The 20,182-nt window shown below is 52.2% G+C and overlaps 1 protein-coding gene across 3 annotated transcripts in view; it reads right to left on the bottom strand.

Moving 5' to 3' along the window:
• The window catches only part of VOPP1 (VOPP1 WW domain binding protein), an 88,542-nt gene that overhangs the window by 5,668 nt on the left and 62,692 nt on the right, over positions 1-20,182 (bottom strand). Inside the window, exons 4-6 of one of the 3 annotated variants that reach the window (XM_076006240.1) lie at positions 15,230-15,307; positions 10,167-10,303; positions 1,479-7,589 (exon numbers count right to left, since the gene is read on the bottom strand). In XM_076006240.1, coding sequence (XP_075862355.1) covers positions 7,241-7,589; positions 10,167-10,303; positions 15,230-15,307 — 564 coding nt within the window. In that variant the 3' untranslated portion in view covers positions 1,479-7,240. Of the gene's footprint in view, positions 1-1,478; positions 7,590-10,166; positions 10,304-15,229; positions 15,308-20,182 lie in introns of those variants that run through there. The other 2 variants (XM_012786293.2, XM_020289956.2) reach the window with 2 other exon arrangements.

The raw sequence follows: 20,182 nt of genomic DNA, 5'->3' as shown, positions 1-20,182 counted from the left end.
GGTCAGCCCCAGAAGGGGCTGGAGAAGGGTGCCTGCTAAGCTGCAGGGTTACACCAGGGACCTGCCACCATGTGACTTTTTGCACAAGAGATTGTTGCAGCAACGTGCACAGCTAGTGTTACAGCTCTTGACTGAGGAAAGAAACGAGCGGCACACGAAGAGTCAGAGAACAGCCTTTGTTCCTCCCCAGCAGGCTCAGCACACCTAGTGTTACAGCTCTCTTCCTGTCTTCCGATCTTCTGGCCCTTCTGCCCCCTTCCTTGTTCTCCTCCTGCTTTTATACCCAGGTAGGGCTCAAAAAGCATCCAATCAACATCAAGCTTTAACATCCAATCAACAACAAACTTTAACATCCAATCAACAATAGTGGGATTCAAAAATTACCCAATCAGGACCACGCAAGCAGTGTGGCAGGAAACAGGCAGCAGCACGCGGTCCTGGGGGCATTCCAGCACGCGGGGCCCTGGCAGCACGCGGGTCCCCAGGCGGCTGCCGCGGGCCCGGCCCCAGAAGCGTGCCCTCCAACTGGCCACACGCAGCGCTGGCCCACGGAGATGCGGACCGATGGGGAGGTGGCAAGCAGCCGCGTCCCAGCGCCCGACATTTTCTGTATCAAGATGACTGCCTTGTTTTTCAAACTGGCCGAACTGGGGCATTGTCACTTGCAGCCAAAAGCACTGAACTAATTCCCCAGAGACTCTTCAGAATCAACAGATCATCCCTCCACAACTGGCCCATCCTCTGCTCAGCCTTCTGGTCTAAGTTTTATGTTGTATCTATTCACTTTGCTAAACTGCAGCAAAAGCCATCAGAGGCAAGGACTGACTTTCACTCCAGTCCTGTGAATTTCCAAGTGCTTCCTCCTGCCACCGCGGCCCAGGGCCGGCGCTTCACACTCACCCTGCAGCCCTACTCTGTGCAGGCACCAACTTCCCCAAGTCATCCGGGTCCTGTATGAGCTCAGGCCTGACACAGCAGAGCCTGCACTTCTAGCAAGCTCCCAGGGACCACGAGTGTCTTCAGCCCACACTTGAGGAAAAAGAGCCAGAGACTTTGTGACACATTGTTATTACCATCCTTATTGCAGATGGAACCCAAGTCAGCAACACTCCAGCAAGTCCTGAGAGCACCAAGCCAGACCCACTGCTGCTCCGGCTCCACTAGCCCCTGCCCGAACCGAGGGCCCTCTCCCAGAGATGCACCAGTCGTCTCTCCAGGTCCTTTTCCTAGAGAATCTGTGATTCTCTTCCCAAAAGCTCTCCTGTGTGGCTCTCAAATCAACTTCAAAACACCTTCAGTGTTCATGCCCCTTCTTTGCCAAACACCCTCTAATGAATCTTTGTTACTTTTCCATGTCATGCTCTTCAGCACCTATCATTAAAGCAGTATATAACTGGATTTTGATTTTAGCAATTTAATCTTTTTTTTTCTTACAAAAAGTTCTAGAACATGCACCTTCACTGCCACATCAACTGTGGGCTGTCTTCCTCTGCTGCTGTATTTTGCTTGTGTGTTTCCTTGCTGCTTCTTGTGTTGTCTTGCCCCCCCCCACTTTTTTTTAACTTCTATTACTACCTTTGACAGTGATTTAGAGTGTGGCTGTGTTGCTTTGATTCCAAGGGCACATACTCTAAAGACAAAATAAACTGTTGAACCACAGCATCAGATTCCTTTTGTGGAAATCAGCCCTGTGCACTTCCTCCCACCACTTGGCTGCTGTTTCTTACTAAATCTTGGGAAACCCGCACCCTGCCTGTTTCCCGTACCATGGGCTCCTCCACACAGAAGCCTGTGGGCGGGCACGCTGGGCAGAGCTCGCCTCACGCCCTGAGGCTTTTGGGTGACGCAGGGCCTGGCTGTGGAGGCTGCAGACACACAGGGGTCTGGGCCCGGGTGCCCCAAAGATTCCATTCAGCTCTCAGAGGCTTTCACATTTTTTTTCCTTGAGATATTAATATTAATGGTAAGATAACAGCAGAGATAACAGCAAAGACAACAGCAAAATGAATTAAGAAAAAAAGGAAAGAAAAGGTACCCCATAAAATAGAATGAAAAGGGAAAAATAACTAAAAAGACAACTGCTGCTTTAAAAGACTTGAAAGAATATCATAAACAATTACTAATTCCCCCTTGAGGTCTCCAGAAAGAGCCAGCCCTGCTGAAACTCTGATTTGGGACCTTGGCCTCTAGAACTGTGGGAAAAATAAGTTTTTGCTATTTGTAAGCCACTTATTGTACAGGACTTTGTTAGGGCTGTCCTAGGAGACTGAAATATCGTGTTCCCCCTTTTCCCCACTAGCAATATGAAGCCTTGCACGGGCCCAAAACACATGCAACAGTCCCCAAATAATAAAAAAAACACTGCTAAAAAAATATAATTACCAGAAATAGTTTAAAATGTTGCAAAGCTTCTGTTTGTTTAGGTCCAGCCCTAAGATTCTGTGACCTCATGATTTTTTGCCTAGGACAGATCAAAGGAATTAATAAAACATCCCCCTTGGGTTTGCACCTGGTTCAGGGCTCCCTCCCTTTGTTCACAACTGTCACCACTGCAGGCCAGCAGCCAGAGGCTTCCAGCATGCTGGCTGCTCCTCTGCAGAGAATCAGGGCTTAAAATACAGACACACAGCAAACAGCAGACGGAAAAACACTACTTCACGTCCTTTTGAAGTATTTTCCCACATCATTGAAAGTCTTCCAAAAAAACAGAAAACATTTTAGAGGAAACAAAGTTTATTTAAGGTTAACTGAGAAGGTAAAAGGCAGATGAAATCGAAAATGTCTATTTTGCTCAAGTTCTACAGGCAATGTGACTGTGTATTGAGGACTTCAAACCTCAGAGTCCCCCACTTCCGGCTCACGCGCCCTGCAGCCACTGGGCGCCAGCACAGGGCAGGCACTCAGGGAGCATCCGACAGGCCAGAGGTAGGCGACAGGCCAGAGGTGGGCGTGTGGGCACAGTGCCTCCTGCATGAGGAGCCCCATCTTGTTTGGCTGCAGTTTCCCGACTCCCACCCCGCCCCCACCCGGACCAGGAACAGCCGTTCAAATGCGTTAAAGGAGAAGAGTTCAGGATGACAGTGTCAGGAGGCGGCTTCCAGAGGTGGAAACCAGACGGTGCTCTGAAGGAGACTGCCGGCGTGCAGTCCATCGGACCCGGCTCTGCCTTCCTTAATGCACACGAGGAAGACCCTTGGCACCTGCGTCACCCTCCCTGAGATGGGCCCCCACCCCCAAGAACGTGGATGGGGACAGGCAACAGGCTCAGGCTCTGTTCAGGCTTATCATGAGCCAAGCAGAGTACAAGAGGCAAGGGACATAAACTGCTGGATGTTTCTGTTCCCACTGATCACAGAAGTGTACAGACATGAGAGTGGTTTGTTGTGATTAATGTAATGATATCATTACTAACAGGAAAGGCAGTAAAAAAAATGCCTTTCTTTTGGAAATATAATCTGTGCAAAGTGTATTATCTGTCACTATTCACAGTGGCCAGGGACATTAAATACTTTTACATAGGAACCAAAACCAAAAACCACCTCCTACTTTTATATGGCAGAACATTTTAGATGTATCTACTGTATGCAAACTGGATCATGCAGATCGTGATACGAATTTTGGGAAGGGAAGGAACAGCATCAGAGCTGGAAAGAGATCACAGAGGAGGAATGACGGCAGGAGACACACACAGAAAGTCAGACAGACCCACACAGTGAGTGTGGTGGGAACCTGCCCCTGGCTTGCCAGGAGGAATGCCAGGTTGTGCAGTGGCCCCAATTCCCTGGCTCACACCCATACCCTCACCCCAATTTCCTGGTCATCCAGCACTCCTCTGCATTCAGGGATGAATTGGTAAGGAATATTCTGGTAGCTACGAGAGTATATGAATAGATTGGAATTTGCAATTTATAAGCAACTTGAAATGTTTCCAGTTAGTTTCTTTCACCAAAACCATAAACTCAATAATAATTCAATTGTGAAAGAGGCCACTCAGAGCAGCACACAGTGGGTGCTAGTTCCCAGGGAGCACTGTCCTCCACTGCTCCCCGAGCCTGCACAGCCTGGTCCTTTCACCCCACTGATTCTTCAAGAACAAAACCCAGAAATCAAGAATAGAAATGTCAGAGCCATAGGGGCTGAGGACGGGAGGGGTGACTGCAGGGCTGAGACCCTGCACATGTGAAGCACTGTCTCAGTGGAAAGAAATCACACTTACTCCACCAGCGCTGAAACCAGATGTCCTCAGCCAGAGCAGCCCTGTTTGTGCGTCGCCTCTGACTTGGTGGGTATTTAGACTGTCAAAGCACCCTTCCTGTTTTCCTTTTCTTGCTGTTGGTGTCATTTAGTCAGGCCACCACTGTCGCTGCAGGCTGACAGGTTTATTAAAGGATTGAGACATCAGAACTCTAGGAAACCATCAACCAACTCACCACAAATACACCCAGAAAGGAAGAAAACTACCTTCCAATGGGCATACTCTATGTACTCCTACTTTATTTGTAAAAGAAATCAATACTAGTCACATTAAGGGAAATAATTTTTAAAGAAACCTTAAATCACATCAACACCACATCTCATTCCTGCCCATCCCTGCCATCTCCCATGCATTTATGTAATGACTGCTGGCCTCAGGGCAGCTCTGCAGAAACCCTGGCCAAGTGCCTCTCCACTGCCTGGCCACACGGTCTGCAGTCCTTATCTTGCCCATCAGCTCTGGTGGCCACATAGTACTGCACAAAGAAGACAGACCATAACTTCCTCATCTTCTCCTCTGTAGTCAACTATCCCCCCATATTCAGCCCTGAGGTCTTCCCGAAGGCCAGCTCTACCCCCAAGACCTGCGCTGGGCCTCTGCCTGGATCTTCAGTGCTGTTTTCCCACTCATCTCCAGGGTCCCAAGGATGCTCACACAGAACCTCCAACTGTGTGAACACAGCATCTGGAGCCACTTAGCTAATGTTTTCTGAATGAGTGAACGAAGGAGGGGAGGGAGAGAGGAGGGAGAGAGAAAGAGGAGAGGAAGAGGAGGGAGGAGAGGGAGGCAGGCAGGCTATTTTTCCTCTCTACCATAGAGGGCACACTGATGGGGCCCTGCCAGAGCCTGACCTGAAAGATCTGGGGCTGCAGCATGGAGGGGGCTCCCACTTTCTCAGTGGCAGGTGCAGACTAAACAGGGCAAGGGCGCTTTTCTCCATACAGCTGCCTATTGTAGGTGAGGTGCTGAGGCTCAGAAGAGACTTGGACCACGCTGGGTCTTACAGCCCTCAGGCCCTCTAACTTCCTTGTCTGGTGCCTCTTGTTATTCCCTCGACACAGCCTCTCCCTACTCCTGCAGCTACTCCACACCCCTGCGGCTGCACCCCACTCCCGCAGCTACTCCACACCCCTGGTGCTATACTCCTCTTCCGCAGCTACTCCACACCCCTGGTGCTATACTCCTCTCCCGCAGCTACTCCACACCCCTGCGGCTGCACCCCACTCCCGCAGCTACTCCACACCCCTGGTGCTATACTCCTCTCCCGCAGCTACTCCACACCCCTGCGGCTGCACCCCACTCCCGCAGCTACTCCACGTACTTCCACTCTGTCCTCTGCATAGCTCCATCAGGCACTAAGCCCTTTAACCAGCAGCTTCAGCCTTTGTTTCTTTTGGTTCCCAGGCTGGCCTGGAGCCCCACCTCTGCACCTCAGGCTCGTATCTATTCCTACTACACTCTTGGTCCTGCCCCAACCCACACTTACCCCGTCCCCAACCACAATGCTGCCACATTCCACCTTCCCCAATTAGGAGTATCTTTGCAATGTGCTAATTTTCTGATTCTTTTCAGCACTTACCAGTGACAATGGACTTGAATACTGGTCCCAGCAGGACTACAAGCCCATCTGCACCCCAGAGTATGAGCTGCCGCCTTCTCCCTGCCCCCAGTGGGTGAGTTTTGGTTTCTTAAAACCTTCTTCCTTTTCTTCTGCATTGACAGGCACAGAATTCACTTCCTCTCACTCAGACCAGCAGAAGAAAAGTGGAGGCCCCCAAGAAGTTCACAAATGACCACCGTTGACTTATGCAGACACCTGTATTTCCCACACTGACCAGATCTCCAGGTGTGATATACACCCATGGCCACTGTAGGAGGCCCGTGCACCTGGTTTCTCTCCTCTAGTTTGCAGAGCCCTACCAGCCTCCGGATCCCACACTCCCAAGGACTGCCAAGTCCCAGATGCCAGGGGACCTCAGCACTCGGCTGTAGTGGGGATAATCCCCATCCTTGGAATGAGCAGGGTGTCCAGCCCAGAAGCATGCAGAAAACAACAGGCCCTCTTTTTATTTTCAATGTTTACTATGTCTCAATATGACATTACTATTTGATTTGAGTCAAATCAAAGCAGTTAAATTCTTCCCAAGCTTACTGCTATTAACAAATGATAACAGCCCTTGATGTTGCAGTGAATTAGGGAAACTGCACACTCCCGTGAGTTTCCGTCTTCATGACAACTCTGGCATATTTAGGGATCTCCCATTTCACACTGTCACGGGCCTGTCAGAAGTATAAAGTGGAAGGGCAAGGCAAATCAAGTCTGCATTTTGGTCAGAGAAGATGACGCGCCTGTGGCGAGCGGCAGTTGCTGCAGAGAGCGGGGCCAGGTCAGCGTCTTCCCCAGGCGTTGGCCTGGCTTCTCCAATCAGCTCTGATGCCATCTGCATCACTGGTGGTCCTGGAAAATCCATAGCTCCCGCTTTTCAGAATGCTTCCATGGACACTGCGACGTGGAGCTGGTTGCTTCTTCCCCACTCTCTGATGGTGCATCCGGCTGTCCACCCTCCACGACATGCACGAGAGGCTGCGCACTGCCCCCGGCAAAATCCCCACTCGTTCTTCTAGAGGTACTCAACGTTTTCTGGTTGGTGACCCTCCTCCCCTCCGTTCTTACGCTTAAATCACCTTCAGAACTGACCCAGCACTGGGGCTGCTGGGACCGACGGCAGCCGTGTAGGGCTCTGTAGCTCAGGAGTCTCTGGGCAACTGATGGGAAAGCAAGACCATGGGCCTCACCTGGCAGCTGGCAGCCTCCACCCCTTCCCTGCCTCACAAACCAGCCTCACTCTCCAGTCCAAAGAGCCCTTTCATGCTCTCTTGGGTCTGTGCACCAGATGCAGTTTCCCACTTACATGGTTCTTTTCTGGACTTTTCTCCATAGCTCCATAATGGTAACTATGTAGCTATTTGTGCAAGTGCCCAGGGCTACCCGTGGTATACAAGCAGTGCAGGGCACACAGTCCAGTGAGGGCTGGATCCAGGCTGTGCACTGGTGTCCTCAGCTTCTCCAGGTGCCTGAGCAGGTGTGCAGTAATATGGGCCAAGAGGACACTTCAGGCGGGCCCAGGCTTCAGGCTCCGAGTGTGGCCACAATGTACCCCAACCCAGGCTTACCAAGCTGCAAACCATGGGCACCCGCCCTTCACATGGCCCGAGGACATGGCCAGGCAGCTGCTTGGTGCGAGAGACATGAGTCCTGGTGGAAGCGCCCAGGGCATACGTGAAGGACCAAAGCCCAACACAGTAAGAGCTGTTAGAGGACCTGACAGAGCACCTGGGGAGAGACCAGAGGAAAGGAAATGGCCAAGGCTGGTTTCGCTGTGGGGACAAGACAGAGCAGCATGCTGGGGGAAGAGTGGGTGTTTTTCATCCAGGGGGAGGGTTGCACAGGGCCCAGCACTACAGCAGGACTGGACAGAGGGGCCAGGAGGCAGGGAGTGGCTAAGGAGTCTGGAATTAAGTACGAGCAACATGAGCTGGCAGAGACTCTGAGGCAGAGGAGTAACGTGACCTATGTGTTTTTCTTTTTGTTTTTTAAGCACTCTCTGGTGGCCATGTTGAAGACAGAGGCGGGTGGAGAGCAGTGTCAGGAGACTGTGAGCAGGCGCTGCTGCAGTGAGCTGAGGGGCTGGAGTAGGACCTGGGGGTACCTGCTGGCCCCGCTGCTGGGGCTTCCACCAGACAGACAGGGCGCGCCGCTGTGCAGAGCACACCAGGACACAGTCTCTTCTAGGAACAGAGATGCCAGGGGACATTCAAGGGGGCCTACACAGCTAGAAGCACAGGTCTCATCGTGTCCCACGCTCATCTCTGGGCCCCAGAGTTCACAGGCATGAAGGAGTGACAGCACCACAGACCAGGGAAGTGGCCTCCTGCCTGGGCGGGCCCCAGGGCCGATACACCCAGTGGGGCATGGGCTATCCCCACCTGTGCTAAAATCTCTCTGTCTGTTCCAGATGAAATCCAGTGAGTGCTGACTTTCACCTCCCATTTTATCTGTACTGAAAATCTATACTTTACCCAGGACAGAGCACAAATTTGAAACTATTCAAATATTTACAGATGTGAAAGACTAAAATCCACTTATGGATACAAAATGGTACTAACCCTGAGTGAAAGTTTAAGGCATGGCTCCCACTGAACTGCTGTGGAAATATATACATTCAAGCTTTTTGTTTTTATTTTTTTGAGACAGAGTCTCACTCGGTTGCCCAGGGTAGACTACAGTGGCGTCAGCCTAGCTCATAGCAACCTCAAACTCCTGGGCTCAAGCGATCCTTCTGCCTCAGCCTCCCGAGTAGCTGGGACTACAGGCTTGTGTCACAACACCTAATTTTTTCTCTATATATTTTTAGTTGTCTAGCTAATTTCTTTCTTCCTTTTTTTTTTAGTAGAGATGGTCTTGCTCAGGCTGGTCTCAAACTCCTGACCTCAAACAATCCGCCCACCTTGGCTATATTCATAGCTTTCTGAGTAACATTTTTAAAAATAATAAAAATTTTTTGAAAGGAAAACCCTGTGGAATCACTAGTGGAGGAAAATTGTAGAAGAAAAAATACACAAATGACTTTGCATTTTGAGAACAGCCTGTGCTCAGGAGAACAGAAGACAGAAGAATATTTTCTCCTTTTATAAAAAGTCTCTACTTTTCTCTTATTTTAAGCCACTTTATTGAGGTATGACTAACATACAAAAACCTGTGTGTATTTAATGTATGTAACTTAAGAGTTTAGAGACAAGGCTACATCCACAAAACCAGCACCACAATCTATGCCATAAATTATCTGTCACCTCCAAAAGTTTTCTCTGCCCCCTTAGTATGATTTGGGTGTGTGAGAAGAACACTGAACATAGAGCCTACCCTCTTAGCAAATTTTTATTTATCCACTATAGTTCATTAATCGTAGGCCCTATATGTGGATCTCTAGGACTTATTTATTTCTCTTAACTGAAACTCTGTAAAAGACAAGGCAAGAACTAACTGCTCCTAGAATCGACTGCCTACTGTTGTGTGCAGTCACAGAGCAGCACAGACACCAGCGACATCTGCCGCAGCCTCACCACACACCTGCCCCGAAGACCAGAGCTCTCCTGCGTGGTGCCTGCTCAGCCCTCCGGGGCCTGGGCTCCCCTGTGGGGAAAGGGGACACCTCAAACACAATGTCAAAACTAGGGCCCTGTGTCCTAAGAGAGCCCGTGCCCTAAGGGAGCCCACATCACCCACCCCAGTTGTGGGAGTTTTAGTTAGTTAAGGCAATGTTTTATGAGTCAAGAAACAGCTAATTCTCTTTCACCTTGGGACATCAATTCGGATGACAAATCCTAAATAGGCCAAATGTAACTTGTAAAAAAATGTCAATAGCTGCACTGTTCATAAGTACTCAGAATGCTAGCAATACATAATAAATACTTGTTGAATGAATGAATGAATAAAAGGCAAAAAGATTATCAGCAATAATAAAATATCTAACCAAATTACCATTTAGTAATATAATTAATATTTAGTTCCGAGGCATTAAGAATGGCAGGGACATTACTGTTCCTACATAGAAATTTGTACATGAAATAATTTTTAAGAAAAAAGGCAGAGAGCAAATAATATGTATATACAAACTATATAAAATCCATATAAGGTGCATCAATAATTATGTAAGAATATGAGGTGACAGGCATATAATCTAATATATGACACATTTCTTAACAGCACAAATATACAATGATCCTCAGAACTTAAATGAATAAAATGGTCTGAGTGTTCCCACTTCTAGCATATTCTGGGCAGTACTCTTTATGAATGTTTGCAGAGGACACACAAACTGCAGGAAGGGGAGGCAGGACAGGGCTTGCTGACCTGGGGCAGGGTTGGGGGGCTGCCTGGTGTAGGACACGTTGAAGTTGGGCTCCTCGATCAGCGGCGGTGGGTACATGCGCCTCCGGATGAAGAAGCCAGCTCCACAGCAGAAGAGCACGCCCATCATCAGGAGGAACCTGCAGAGAGCACAGACGTGAGGGTGGCTCAGGTGGAGGCCCCGAGGAGGCAGCCCCTGGGTTCGAAGACCTGGGGACTCCCTTGGATCTGGGAACAGTGACTCCAGAGTGCGCCTGGCCAGGGGAGTGCACTCAACCTTTAGTCAACAGGAGATGCCATCTAAATCGTGTCTGAGCACCACGCTGATCCAGCCCTCGGCTGGCTGTTTCCTCAGATGCCATTCTTCACTGTCAAAGCACCAAGGGTGAGCACATTCATCTTTCCTCACAGCTGTATCTCCATTTATCACGGACGCCCACAAAGAAACAAAAGTACCCTTCCTAGAGCATGCTTTAATGACGGGGAAACTACAGGAATAGAGAAAACACAATCAATAAAAAAGCTGAAGACTTAGAAAACTCTAGGTTAGAAAACTCTAGAATGCTCACGGCTGAGCAGTCTCCCTAGCTTGGCCCCACAGTACAGCTGAGCGCTTTAAGGATTGGACTTTTGTTCAGTTCCTCTAGGAATTCTCACTGACTGTCACTTCATCACATTTGGTGAGCTAGTGCAGTATAAACAAATGAGTGACTTCCTCTGTTTCCCACTGGCCCTACACCTTTTGTTTCTATAAGAGGGGATGTCACTCTGAGAAGGTCCAAAAATAACAGACAAACAACAGATAAAACTGAGAACTCTGGCCCATCTCCAAACTGAAATGACAGTGGGATCCATGGAGCCTTCCAGAACCCCACACAACACAGGCCCCTGTGCAGGCGGCTGCTGCCCTGGCATGGCTGAGCACACAGCAGAGCTGCTCACGGGCAGTGGCACCATTCCACACACTACAGAGATTGAAGGAAAGGGTTACGAGAAAGCCTTTGAGAATATTAGTACGAGGTTAAGAGCAAGGCCACCGTCGGGCAATGAATGTTTACTGGATAACCCCTTGGAGCACTGTGCGGGGAGGAAAATCAGACGCACAGACAGGCAGTGACCCAGGAAAGGGCTGGGACTGGCATGTGCGATCTGTCCTCTAGTGAGAGACGACACACACAGGAAACAACTGCGTGTGAGGGTAAAACATACATAACATATGATGTGCCCTTTTAACCATCTGCAAGTGTGCAATTCAGTGCGCCAAGAGGTGTTGACCAAGGTAACTGTGGTAGTGAGGAGGACCAGAGAAGCTTCTTTTCCTTCAGCCACTTCTGACCGGGGTCCCAAAGGATGAGAAGAGGCACGCTGAGGGGAAGGAGGGGTATTCCGGGTGCAGAGAACAGCACAGGCCAACGCACCAGGGCCAGAGAAGCTGGTGTGAGCAGCCCCAGAAGCGGCCGTGTGGAGGGGCAATGAGGTGCAGTGTCGGGGAGCAGGAAGGCTCTGAGCCTTGCAGGAGCTGGCACAGGGAGGAGATGCCAGTGCTAAGGGTGCCGAATTGCAAAGGGAGCAGCTTCTACTCTTACAACGAATTTCCCTCAGGTGGACTCAGCGAAAAGCTCACATTCAACATCAAGTCCATTGGTAAATATCTGAGTAGAAATATATAAAGCATTGAGAGGCCAAAACATACAGGGTTTACTTTCTCAAGGAACACTACTAGTCACTCCCACGAGATCATCTGCCCAGATTCAAAGATGCAGAAGCCACCTGAACTCCTGGCCTCTCCCGTGAGGTAAGCCAGGATGTTGGTCACATTGCCCAGTGGAACATATTTTTATCCTAGACAAAGAAAAATGGCATTGCACCTCACACTTTAGGGCAGACAACAAGCAGGCATGAGGCGGGGGCAGAGCAGGGTCACGGGGTTTGGGGGTCACTCACTGTCTGACTCACTCCTTACCAGAAGGTCAGTCTGAGGACTTGCTTTAACCACTTCGGTACCAGCGTCGACTGGAGCCGACAGCCACAGATGGACGCGCACAGCGACATTAGCCGACAGCCGTGATATGGCTTTTCTAATTTTTCAGTTATCAAAATAAAATTGTGAACATTTAAAAATAATGTCATGAAAACATATATGTACAGGTTACCTATTATGATTGACATTACAAGTAAAGCTGCCTGTAAAGCAAAACAAGTTTTCAGTGCTTTCAAGCTTTCCTCATCACACGAGAGCAGAACGGATCCGTAGTCAACGGATAGTCTGCACAGCACAACTATCATGCGGACCGTGAGTGCCGGCTGTGGGCGAGGTTTCTGGTGGGTGAGCGCCGCACCCAAGTGGTTAAAAGAGAAGAATGCTTTCAAAGGTTCCTGCCAGCTCCAAAATCTTGAGTGATCTTTCGCGAGGGAGGTCTGAGTGGAATCGCAGGACTGGGTGACGACCAGCACCCCAAAGTGGCAGCCTGAGTGGGCGAGCTGCTGCGGGGTCGCACGAGGACCAGGCAGGGGACGGGGCAGGAGAGGCGCTCATGAGAACAAGGAGAGAGGGGAGCAGCTGTCCGCTGGGGGAAGCAAGGGTCCCAGTAAGAGCAGTTCTCAAAGTGCTAGAGCCACAGGTCATTGCTCAAAAGGTGTCCCCTTTGTTTGCTCGACAGGTTTTGACAGGTTTTGACAGCTTTCTAAGGACACAGGGAGAAGGTCTGTGCCATTACTGTCATCAGAATTAACCTGGTGTCTTCAATTCCCTTTGGTTTTTTACTCCTCCTCACCGCCCCAGGCCTGAGTGCAGCAGTTCTCACCTCTGCAGCTCCTGCCCGACCATGCCCCGTCCCCTGCCCGGTCCCCGTGCGACCCCGCAGCAGCTCGCCCACTCAGGCTGCCACTTCGGGGTGCTGGTCGTCACCCAGTCCCGGCGATTCCACTCAGACCTCCCTTGAGAAAGATCACTCAAGATTTTGGAGCTGGCAGGAACCTTTGAAAGCATTCTTCTTCAAAACCTTTGTTTTATGGTAGGGGACAGAAGGGCCCAGGCTTCAGAGCAGCTGCTCCTTCCTCTCCACATCACTCTTACCACGTCCACTCTTCTTACACCCCTGTCTCTGCAAGGTGCTGTGCCTTTGTCCCAAATGCCCTCTCTGAAAACCCAGGCAAAAGGTTTGTAGCTTTTCCCAACTTTTCTGGAATCAGCGGCTCTGTGCTCTGGCTTAAAACTATCCACATGTAATTATCTGCTGTCTCTTTCGGGAGTCTGAATGCCGTGAGGCCTCCCCAGGGACCTTGCAGAACCCGGTGCACATGGGCACTCGGTGTTTCCTGAGGGGGCACACGACGGAACCCTGCACCCTCTGCGTTTCAGCTGGGGCAGTGCAAGGTCCCGTCGCAAGGTGTTCTCTGGTTCTGTCCCCAGTTTGGAGCCTTGTGTCAGAATCTCAACGCTAATAACGTGACCAAATCATCTGGCACTCTGACCCTGCAAGAGCCTGATTTCACTAGATGGGACTCACCATGGAGTCTCTGCGTAGACTCTGGCCAGCCCTTCTGTGCTGGCTCGTGGAGGCGCCCTGCCTCTGACTTGGACTCTGGCCGACCGCTCCAGAGCACCCGGCTGCCAGTGCAGAAAAAGCTTCCTGAGAAGCCCAAGGAAGTTACCAGGCCCGACCAGGTCTTCCGGACTCTCTCAATTGTTTTTTTGTTCTGCTCATATAATGCCTGAACTTTGACAAGATTTTTCATTTTTAGGAGCATTCCCACAACCTCATCATCATCACTCATCTGGAGCTTCAGACCAACCCGGCATTCTCACAAACCTTTCAGGACCCAGCTTTCCTACCCCAGACAGTCTGCCTCCTTCCTCCCCTGGCCCCAGGGAGGAGCAAGCGGCGAGAGCCTGCCCTGACGCCCAGCGGTGCTCCCCTGTGCCGCCTGCCCCAGCCTCCTCTCCCCCACTGGGGTTCTGGTCGCTTCCCTCGAGATGTATACAGAGGTGTTTAGGTTTGGAAAATCTTAGGCTAAAAAACATTCATATTCTATCATAGAGCTTTAGGCACCAGCAACCATGAGGTGGGGAGGAGCTGACACCACACCCTGTCCAGGGGGTGCACCGCAGGGCCACCTGAGCCGCTCCTAAGGGAGGCCTGGCTGGCGGCTAAGGTGACAGGGGAGGCCCAGCCTCGAAATGTCTAAAAATCTATCGAGAAGGTGGTGATGGTGATGATGAAAGAAGCCACTACAGCTAAAGAGCACACAGGCCGTGCGACACTCGGAGTCCCTACTCCCCACTGTCTTCCCTGATCAAACCCTGGGCACAGTTGTCAACAGGGAAAGACAAAACTTCACCAAAAAGCTCAAGTGGCTGCTATAACAGGCTAAGTAAGGTCTTAATGTCTTAAAAAGTCATTAAAGACAGAATCTTAAAGTCATAAAGGCAGCAGACTTAACCTCTGTGGAGTGTACCTGAAGGATCACCACTGCTGGGAGACGGTGCTGCCGCACGTGTGCTCTGCCACCCACCACTGAAGCAGCCCGTCCTCCACCCACACACGCCCCAGCAGGCATCCCCCGAGGACCACCAGCCACACCGGGCTCCCCCTTTAATAGAGAGAGACACCTTCTGCGGGCACCATCCTTGCGCTTCTCGTGCACAGTCTGATACGCTCCAGACCACTCTGCGTGCTTCCCTCAAGAGCAGCGGGAGGGATAAGAACACAAGCTGCCTGTCTTGCGAGCAAAGATTCTGCCAACATGGGAGAATGGGGCATCTCCAGTCTCAACCTGCTGCTTATACATAACAGCAGCCTCGGCTGCATTTCAGAAACTGGCTAAGGGCCCGCTGCTATCATCCACCGGAAAGCCTGCAGAGATGGAACGGGCTTTCTGCAAATGCCACAGGCACAGCTGCCTGCCACAATGCCAACTAAACAGACCTGTTTTCTTGACCAAGGCCATCCCCAAGGCCATCGCCGAGGTGTAGGTGACGCAGCTGAGGGTGTGATGGAGCTGACGGGCAGAGATCTCAGGGTGGGGGAGTGGTGGAGGCCCACAACGAGAAGAGTGTGACCTACCAGAAGTACCACAGCCGCTGTATGGACAGGGCCCGCACGCAGCACCGGGCACCGCAGCAGTCCTCGTAGGAGCGGCATCTGCGGAGAGAGGGCACAGGTCACCACTCGGAGCCGAAAGAGCAACCAGACCAGGCATGCGTCCAGCCGGGTTTCAACACAGGCATTCTTAGAAGGAAAAAGTAAGAATAAAAAGGTCAGAACTGCCTCCACTGTGTTTCACAGAACAAGCAGAGCTGACTGTTGTCAGGCTGTGGCCCAAATGCATGGTGCCGAGATGGGTATGGTCACAGTAACTCACAGCACTGCGGCCCCCAAACGCCCCGAGTGGGTGCCAAATCCCAACTGGTTCGCCTGCGCGGTGTCACGGCCAAGGACGGACGTTACACCTGCCAGCGCTGCCGCGGGGAGGCAGCTCCGCAGAGGCCTGGCGCCAGCACGGCGCTGAGGGAAGCCCCCACCACGTGCGCTGGGGCTAAGAGCAGAGGTTATGGACTCGGACACATCAGGAGGTTTGGTCCTGGCCTGCGGGGCATCCGGCAAGTCACCCCTGCGATGGCAGGGGCCCTTCACGGCGCCCGCAGGGTCACTGCTGCTCACACCACTTCCTGCCCACATGCCCCAGGCGCTGAGGCCTCGGGCCCTGGCGGGCGCGGGCTCCTGTGGACTTGCTCAAGGGCTGCTCCTCACCCGTGTGCAGCTCAGCTCAGAGGAGCAGCTCGGCTCCCGGGCAGTTCTGGCCTTCCCCAACCTGCGCACTCCTCGGAGTGCACGCCCTTCTGCTGGGCATGGCGTCTGCGGGCACGCCCTCGCTGAGCAACTCGAGTCCAGGCAGCACGGGCTGCAGGGTGGACGGTTTCTCAGAGACATGAAAGGATCACCTAATTGTGTGTGATCTAGGTTCCTGCCAATTTGGTTTTTCTTTAAAAAAAAAAAGTAGAAGAAATACACAATTCAATCTTGGACACTGAATTTATAGAAGATTGCAGTACAAATACGCTTATTTTATGCAAAAATACACGTGGAAAATATTAGTTAAGGTCTAAAGCGGTGAGAACAGCAGCACGGAACTAGGCAGACTCCAGCTCGGAAAGTGCTTCTCCTTGTTGTGCAGCCTGGCGGGCGCCGCTGCTCGGCTCCACCCTGCACCTGGAGTCCCCATCAGCCTCCCCTTCCTCCTCGTGCCCAGGACAGGAGAGCTGAGAGACAGCCCCGCGCCTCCTCCACTCACCTGCACGCAGAAACAGCCCCAAACTCACCTACACACACAGCCGCCCTGCTCACCTGTACAGCCACACACAACCGCCCTGCTTACCTTCACACACACAACCCCCTACTCGCCTTCACACACACACAACCGCCCTGCTCTCCTATACAACCACACACAACTGCCCTGCTCACCTTCACACACACAACCCCCTACTCGCCTTCACACACACACAACCGCCCTGCTCACCTTCACACACACAACCCCCTACTCGCCTTCACACACACACAACCGCCCTGCTCACCTATACAACCACACACAACCGCCCTGCTCACCTTCACACACACAACCCCCTACTCGCCTTCACACACACACAACCCCCCTGCTCTCCTATACAACCACACACAACCGCCCTGCTCACCTTCACACACACAACCCCTTACTCGCCTTCACACACACACAACTGCCCTGCTCACCTTCACACACACAACCCCCTACTCGCCTTCACACACACAAAACTGCCCTGCTCACCTTCACACACACAACCCCCTACTCGCCTTCACACACACACAACCCCCCTACTCACCTATACAACCACACACAACTGCCCTGCTCACCTTCACACACACAACCCCCTACTCGCCTTCACACACACAACCCCCCTGCTCTCCTATACAACCACACACAACCGCCCTGCTCACCTTCACACACACAACCTCCTACTCGCCTTCACACACACACAACCGCCCTGCTCTCCTATACAACCACACACAACCGCCCTGCTCACCTTCACACACACAACCCCTTACTCGCCTTCACACACACACAACTGCCCTGCTCACCTTCACACACACAACCTCCTACTCGCCTTCACACACACACAACCCCCCTACTCACCTATACAACCACACACAACTGCCCTGCTCACCTTCACACACACAACCCCCTACTCACCTTCACACACACACAACCGCCCTGCTCTCCTATACAACCACACACAACCGCCCTGCTCACCTTCACACACACAACCCCCTACTCGCCTTCACACACACACAACCGCCCTGCTCTCCTATACAACCACACACAACCGCCCTGCTCACCTTCACACACACAACCTCCTACTCACCTTCACACACACACAACCGCCCTGCTCTCCTATACAACCACACACAACCGCCCTGCTCACCTTCACACACACAACCCCCTACTCGCCTTCACACACACACAACCGCCCTGCTCTCCTATACAACCACACACAACCGCCCTGCTCACCTTCACACACACAACCCCCTACTCGCCTTCACACACACACAACCGCCCTGCTCTCCTATACAACCACACACAACCGCCCTGCTCACCTTCACACACACAACCTCCTACTCACCTTCACACACACACAACCGCCCTGCTCTCCTATACAACCACACACAACCGCCCTGCTCACCTTCACACACACAACCCCCTACTCGCCTTCACACACACACAACCGCCCTGCTCTCCTATACAACCACACACAACCGCCCTGCTCACCTTCACACACACAACCCCCTACTCGCCTTCACACACACACAACCCCCCTGCTCTCCTATACAACCACACACAACCGCCCTGCTCACCTTCACACACACAACCCCTTACTCGCCTTCACACACACACAACTGCCCTGCTCACCTTCACACACACAACCCCCTACTCGCCTTCACACACACACAACCGCCCTGCTCACCTTCACACACACAACCCCCTACTCGCCTTCACACACACACAACCGCCCTGCTCTCCTATACAACCACACACAACCGCCCTGCTCACCTTCACACACACAACCCCCTACTCGCCTTCACACACACACAACCGCCCTGCTCTCCTATACAACCACACACAACCGCCCTGCTCACCTTCACACACACAACCCCCTACTCGCCTTCACACACACACAACCGCCCTGCTCTCCTATACAACCACACACAACCGCCCTGCTCACCTTCACACACACAACCCCCTACTCGCCTTCACACACACACAACCCCCCTGCTCTCCTATACAACCACACACAACCGCCCTGCTCACCTTCACACACACACAACCACCCTACTCACCTATACAACCACACACAACTGCCCTGCTCACCTTCACACACACAACCCCCTACTCGCCTTCACACACACAACCACCCTGCTCTCCTATACAACCACACACAACTGCCCTGCTCACCTTCACACACACAACCCCCTACTCGCCTTCACACACACACAACCGCCCTGCTCACCTATACAACCACACACAACCGCCCTGCTCACCTTCACACACACACAACCACCCTACTCACCTATACAACCACACACAACTGCCCTGCTCACCTTCACACACAACCCCCTACTCGCCATCACGCACACACAACCCCCCTGCTCTCCTATACAACCACACACAACCGCCCTGCTCACCTTCACACACACAACCCCCTACTCGCCTTCACACACACACAACCCCCCTGCTCTCCTATACAACCACACACAACCGCCCTGCTCACCTTCACACACACACAACCCCCTACTCGCCTTCACACACACACAACCGCCCTGCTCTCCTATACAACCACACACAACCGCCCTGCTCACCTTCACACACACACAACCCCCTACTCGCCTTCACACACACACAACCGCCCTGCTCTCCTATACAACCACACACAACCGCCCTGCTCACCTTCACACACACACAACCACCCTGCTCTCCTTCACACACACAACCCCCACTTGCCTTCACACACACACAACCACCCTGCTCTCCTATACAACCACACACAACCGCCCTGCTCTCCTTTACACACACAACCCCCACTTGCCTTCACACACACACAACCACCCTGCTCTCCTATACAACCACACACAACCGCCCTGCTCACCTCCACACACACAACCCCCACTTGCCTTCACACACACACAACCGCCCTGCTCACCTTCACACACACAACCCCCTACTCGCCTTCACACACACACAACCGCCCTGCTCTCCTATACAACCACACACAACCGCCCTGCTCACCTTCACACACACAACCCCCTACTCGCCTTCACACACACACAACCACCCTGCTCACCTTCACACACACAACCCCCTACTCGCCTTCACACACACAACCACCCTGCTCTCCTATACAACCACACACAACTGCCCTGCTCACCTTCACACACACAACCCCCTACTCGCCTTCACACACACACAACCGCCCTGCTCTCCTATACAACCACACACAACCGCCCTGCTCACCTTCACACACACAACCTCCTACTCACCTTCACACACACACAACCGCCCTGCTCTCCTATACAACCACACACAACCGCCCTGCTCACCTTCACACACACAACCCCCTACTCGCCTTCACACACACACAACCGCCCTGCTCTCCTATACAACCACACACAACCGCCCTGCTCACCTTCACACACACAACCCCCTACTCGCCTTCACACACACACAACCGCCCTGCTCTCCTATACAACCACACACAACCGCCCTGCTCACCTTCACACACACAACCTCCTACTCACCTTCACACACACACAACCGCCCTGCTCTCCTATACAACCACACACAACCGCCCTGCTCACCTTCACACACACAACCCCCTACTCGCCTTCACACACACACAACCGCCCTGCTCTCCTATACAACCACACACAACCGCCCTGCTCACCTTCACACACACAACCCCCTACTCGCCTTCACACACACACAACCCCCCA

Source organism: Microcebus murinus, chromosome 9 (genome assembly GCF_040939455.1).
Source record: "Microcebus murinus isolate Inina chromosome 9, M.murinus_Inina_mat1.0, whole genome shotgun sequence".
NCBI lineage: Eukaryota > Metazoa > Chordata > Mammalia > Primates > Cheirogaleidae > Microcebus > Microcebus murinus.
This window is presented reverse-complemented; position numbering and strand designations above follow the sequence as displayed.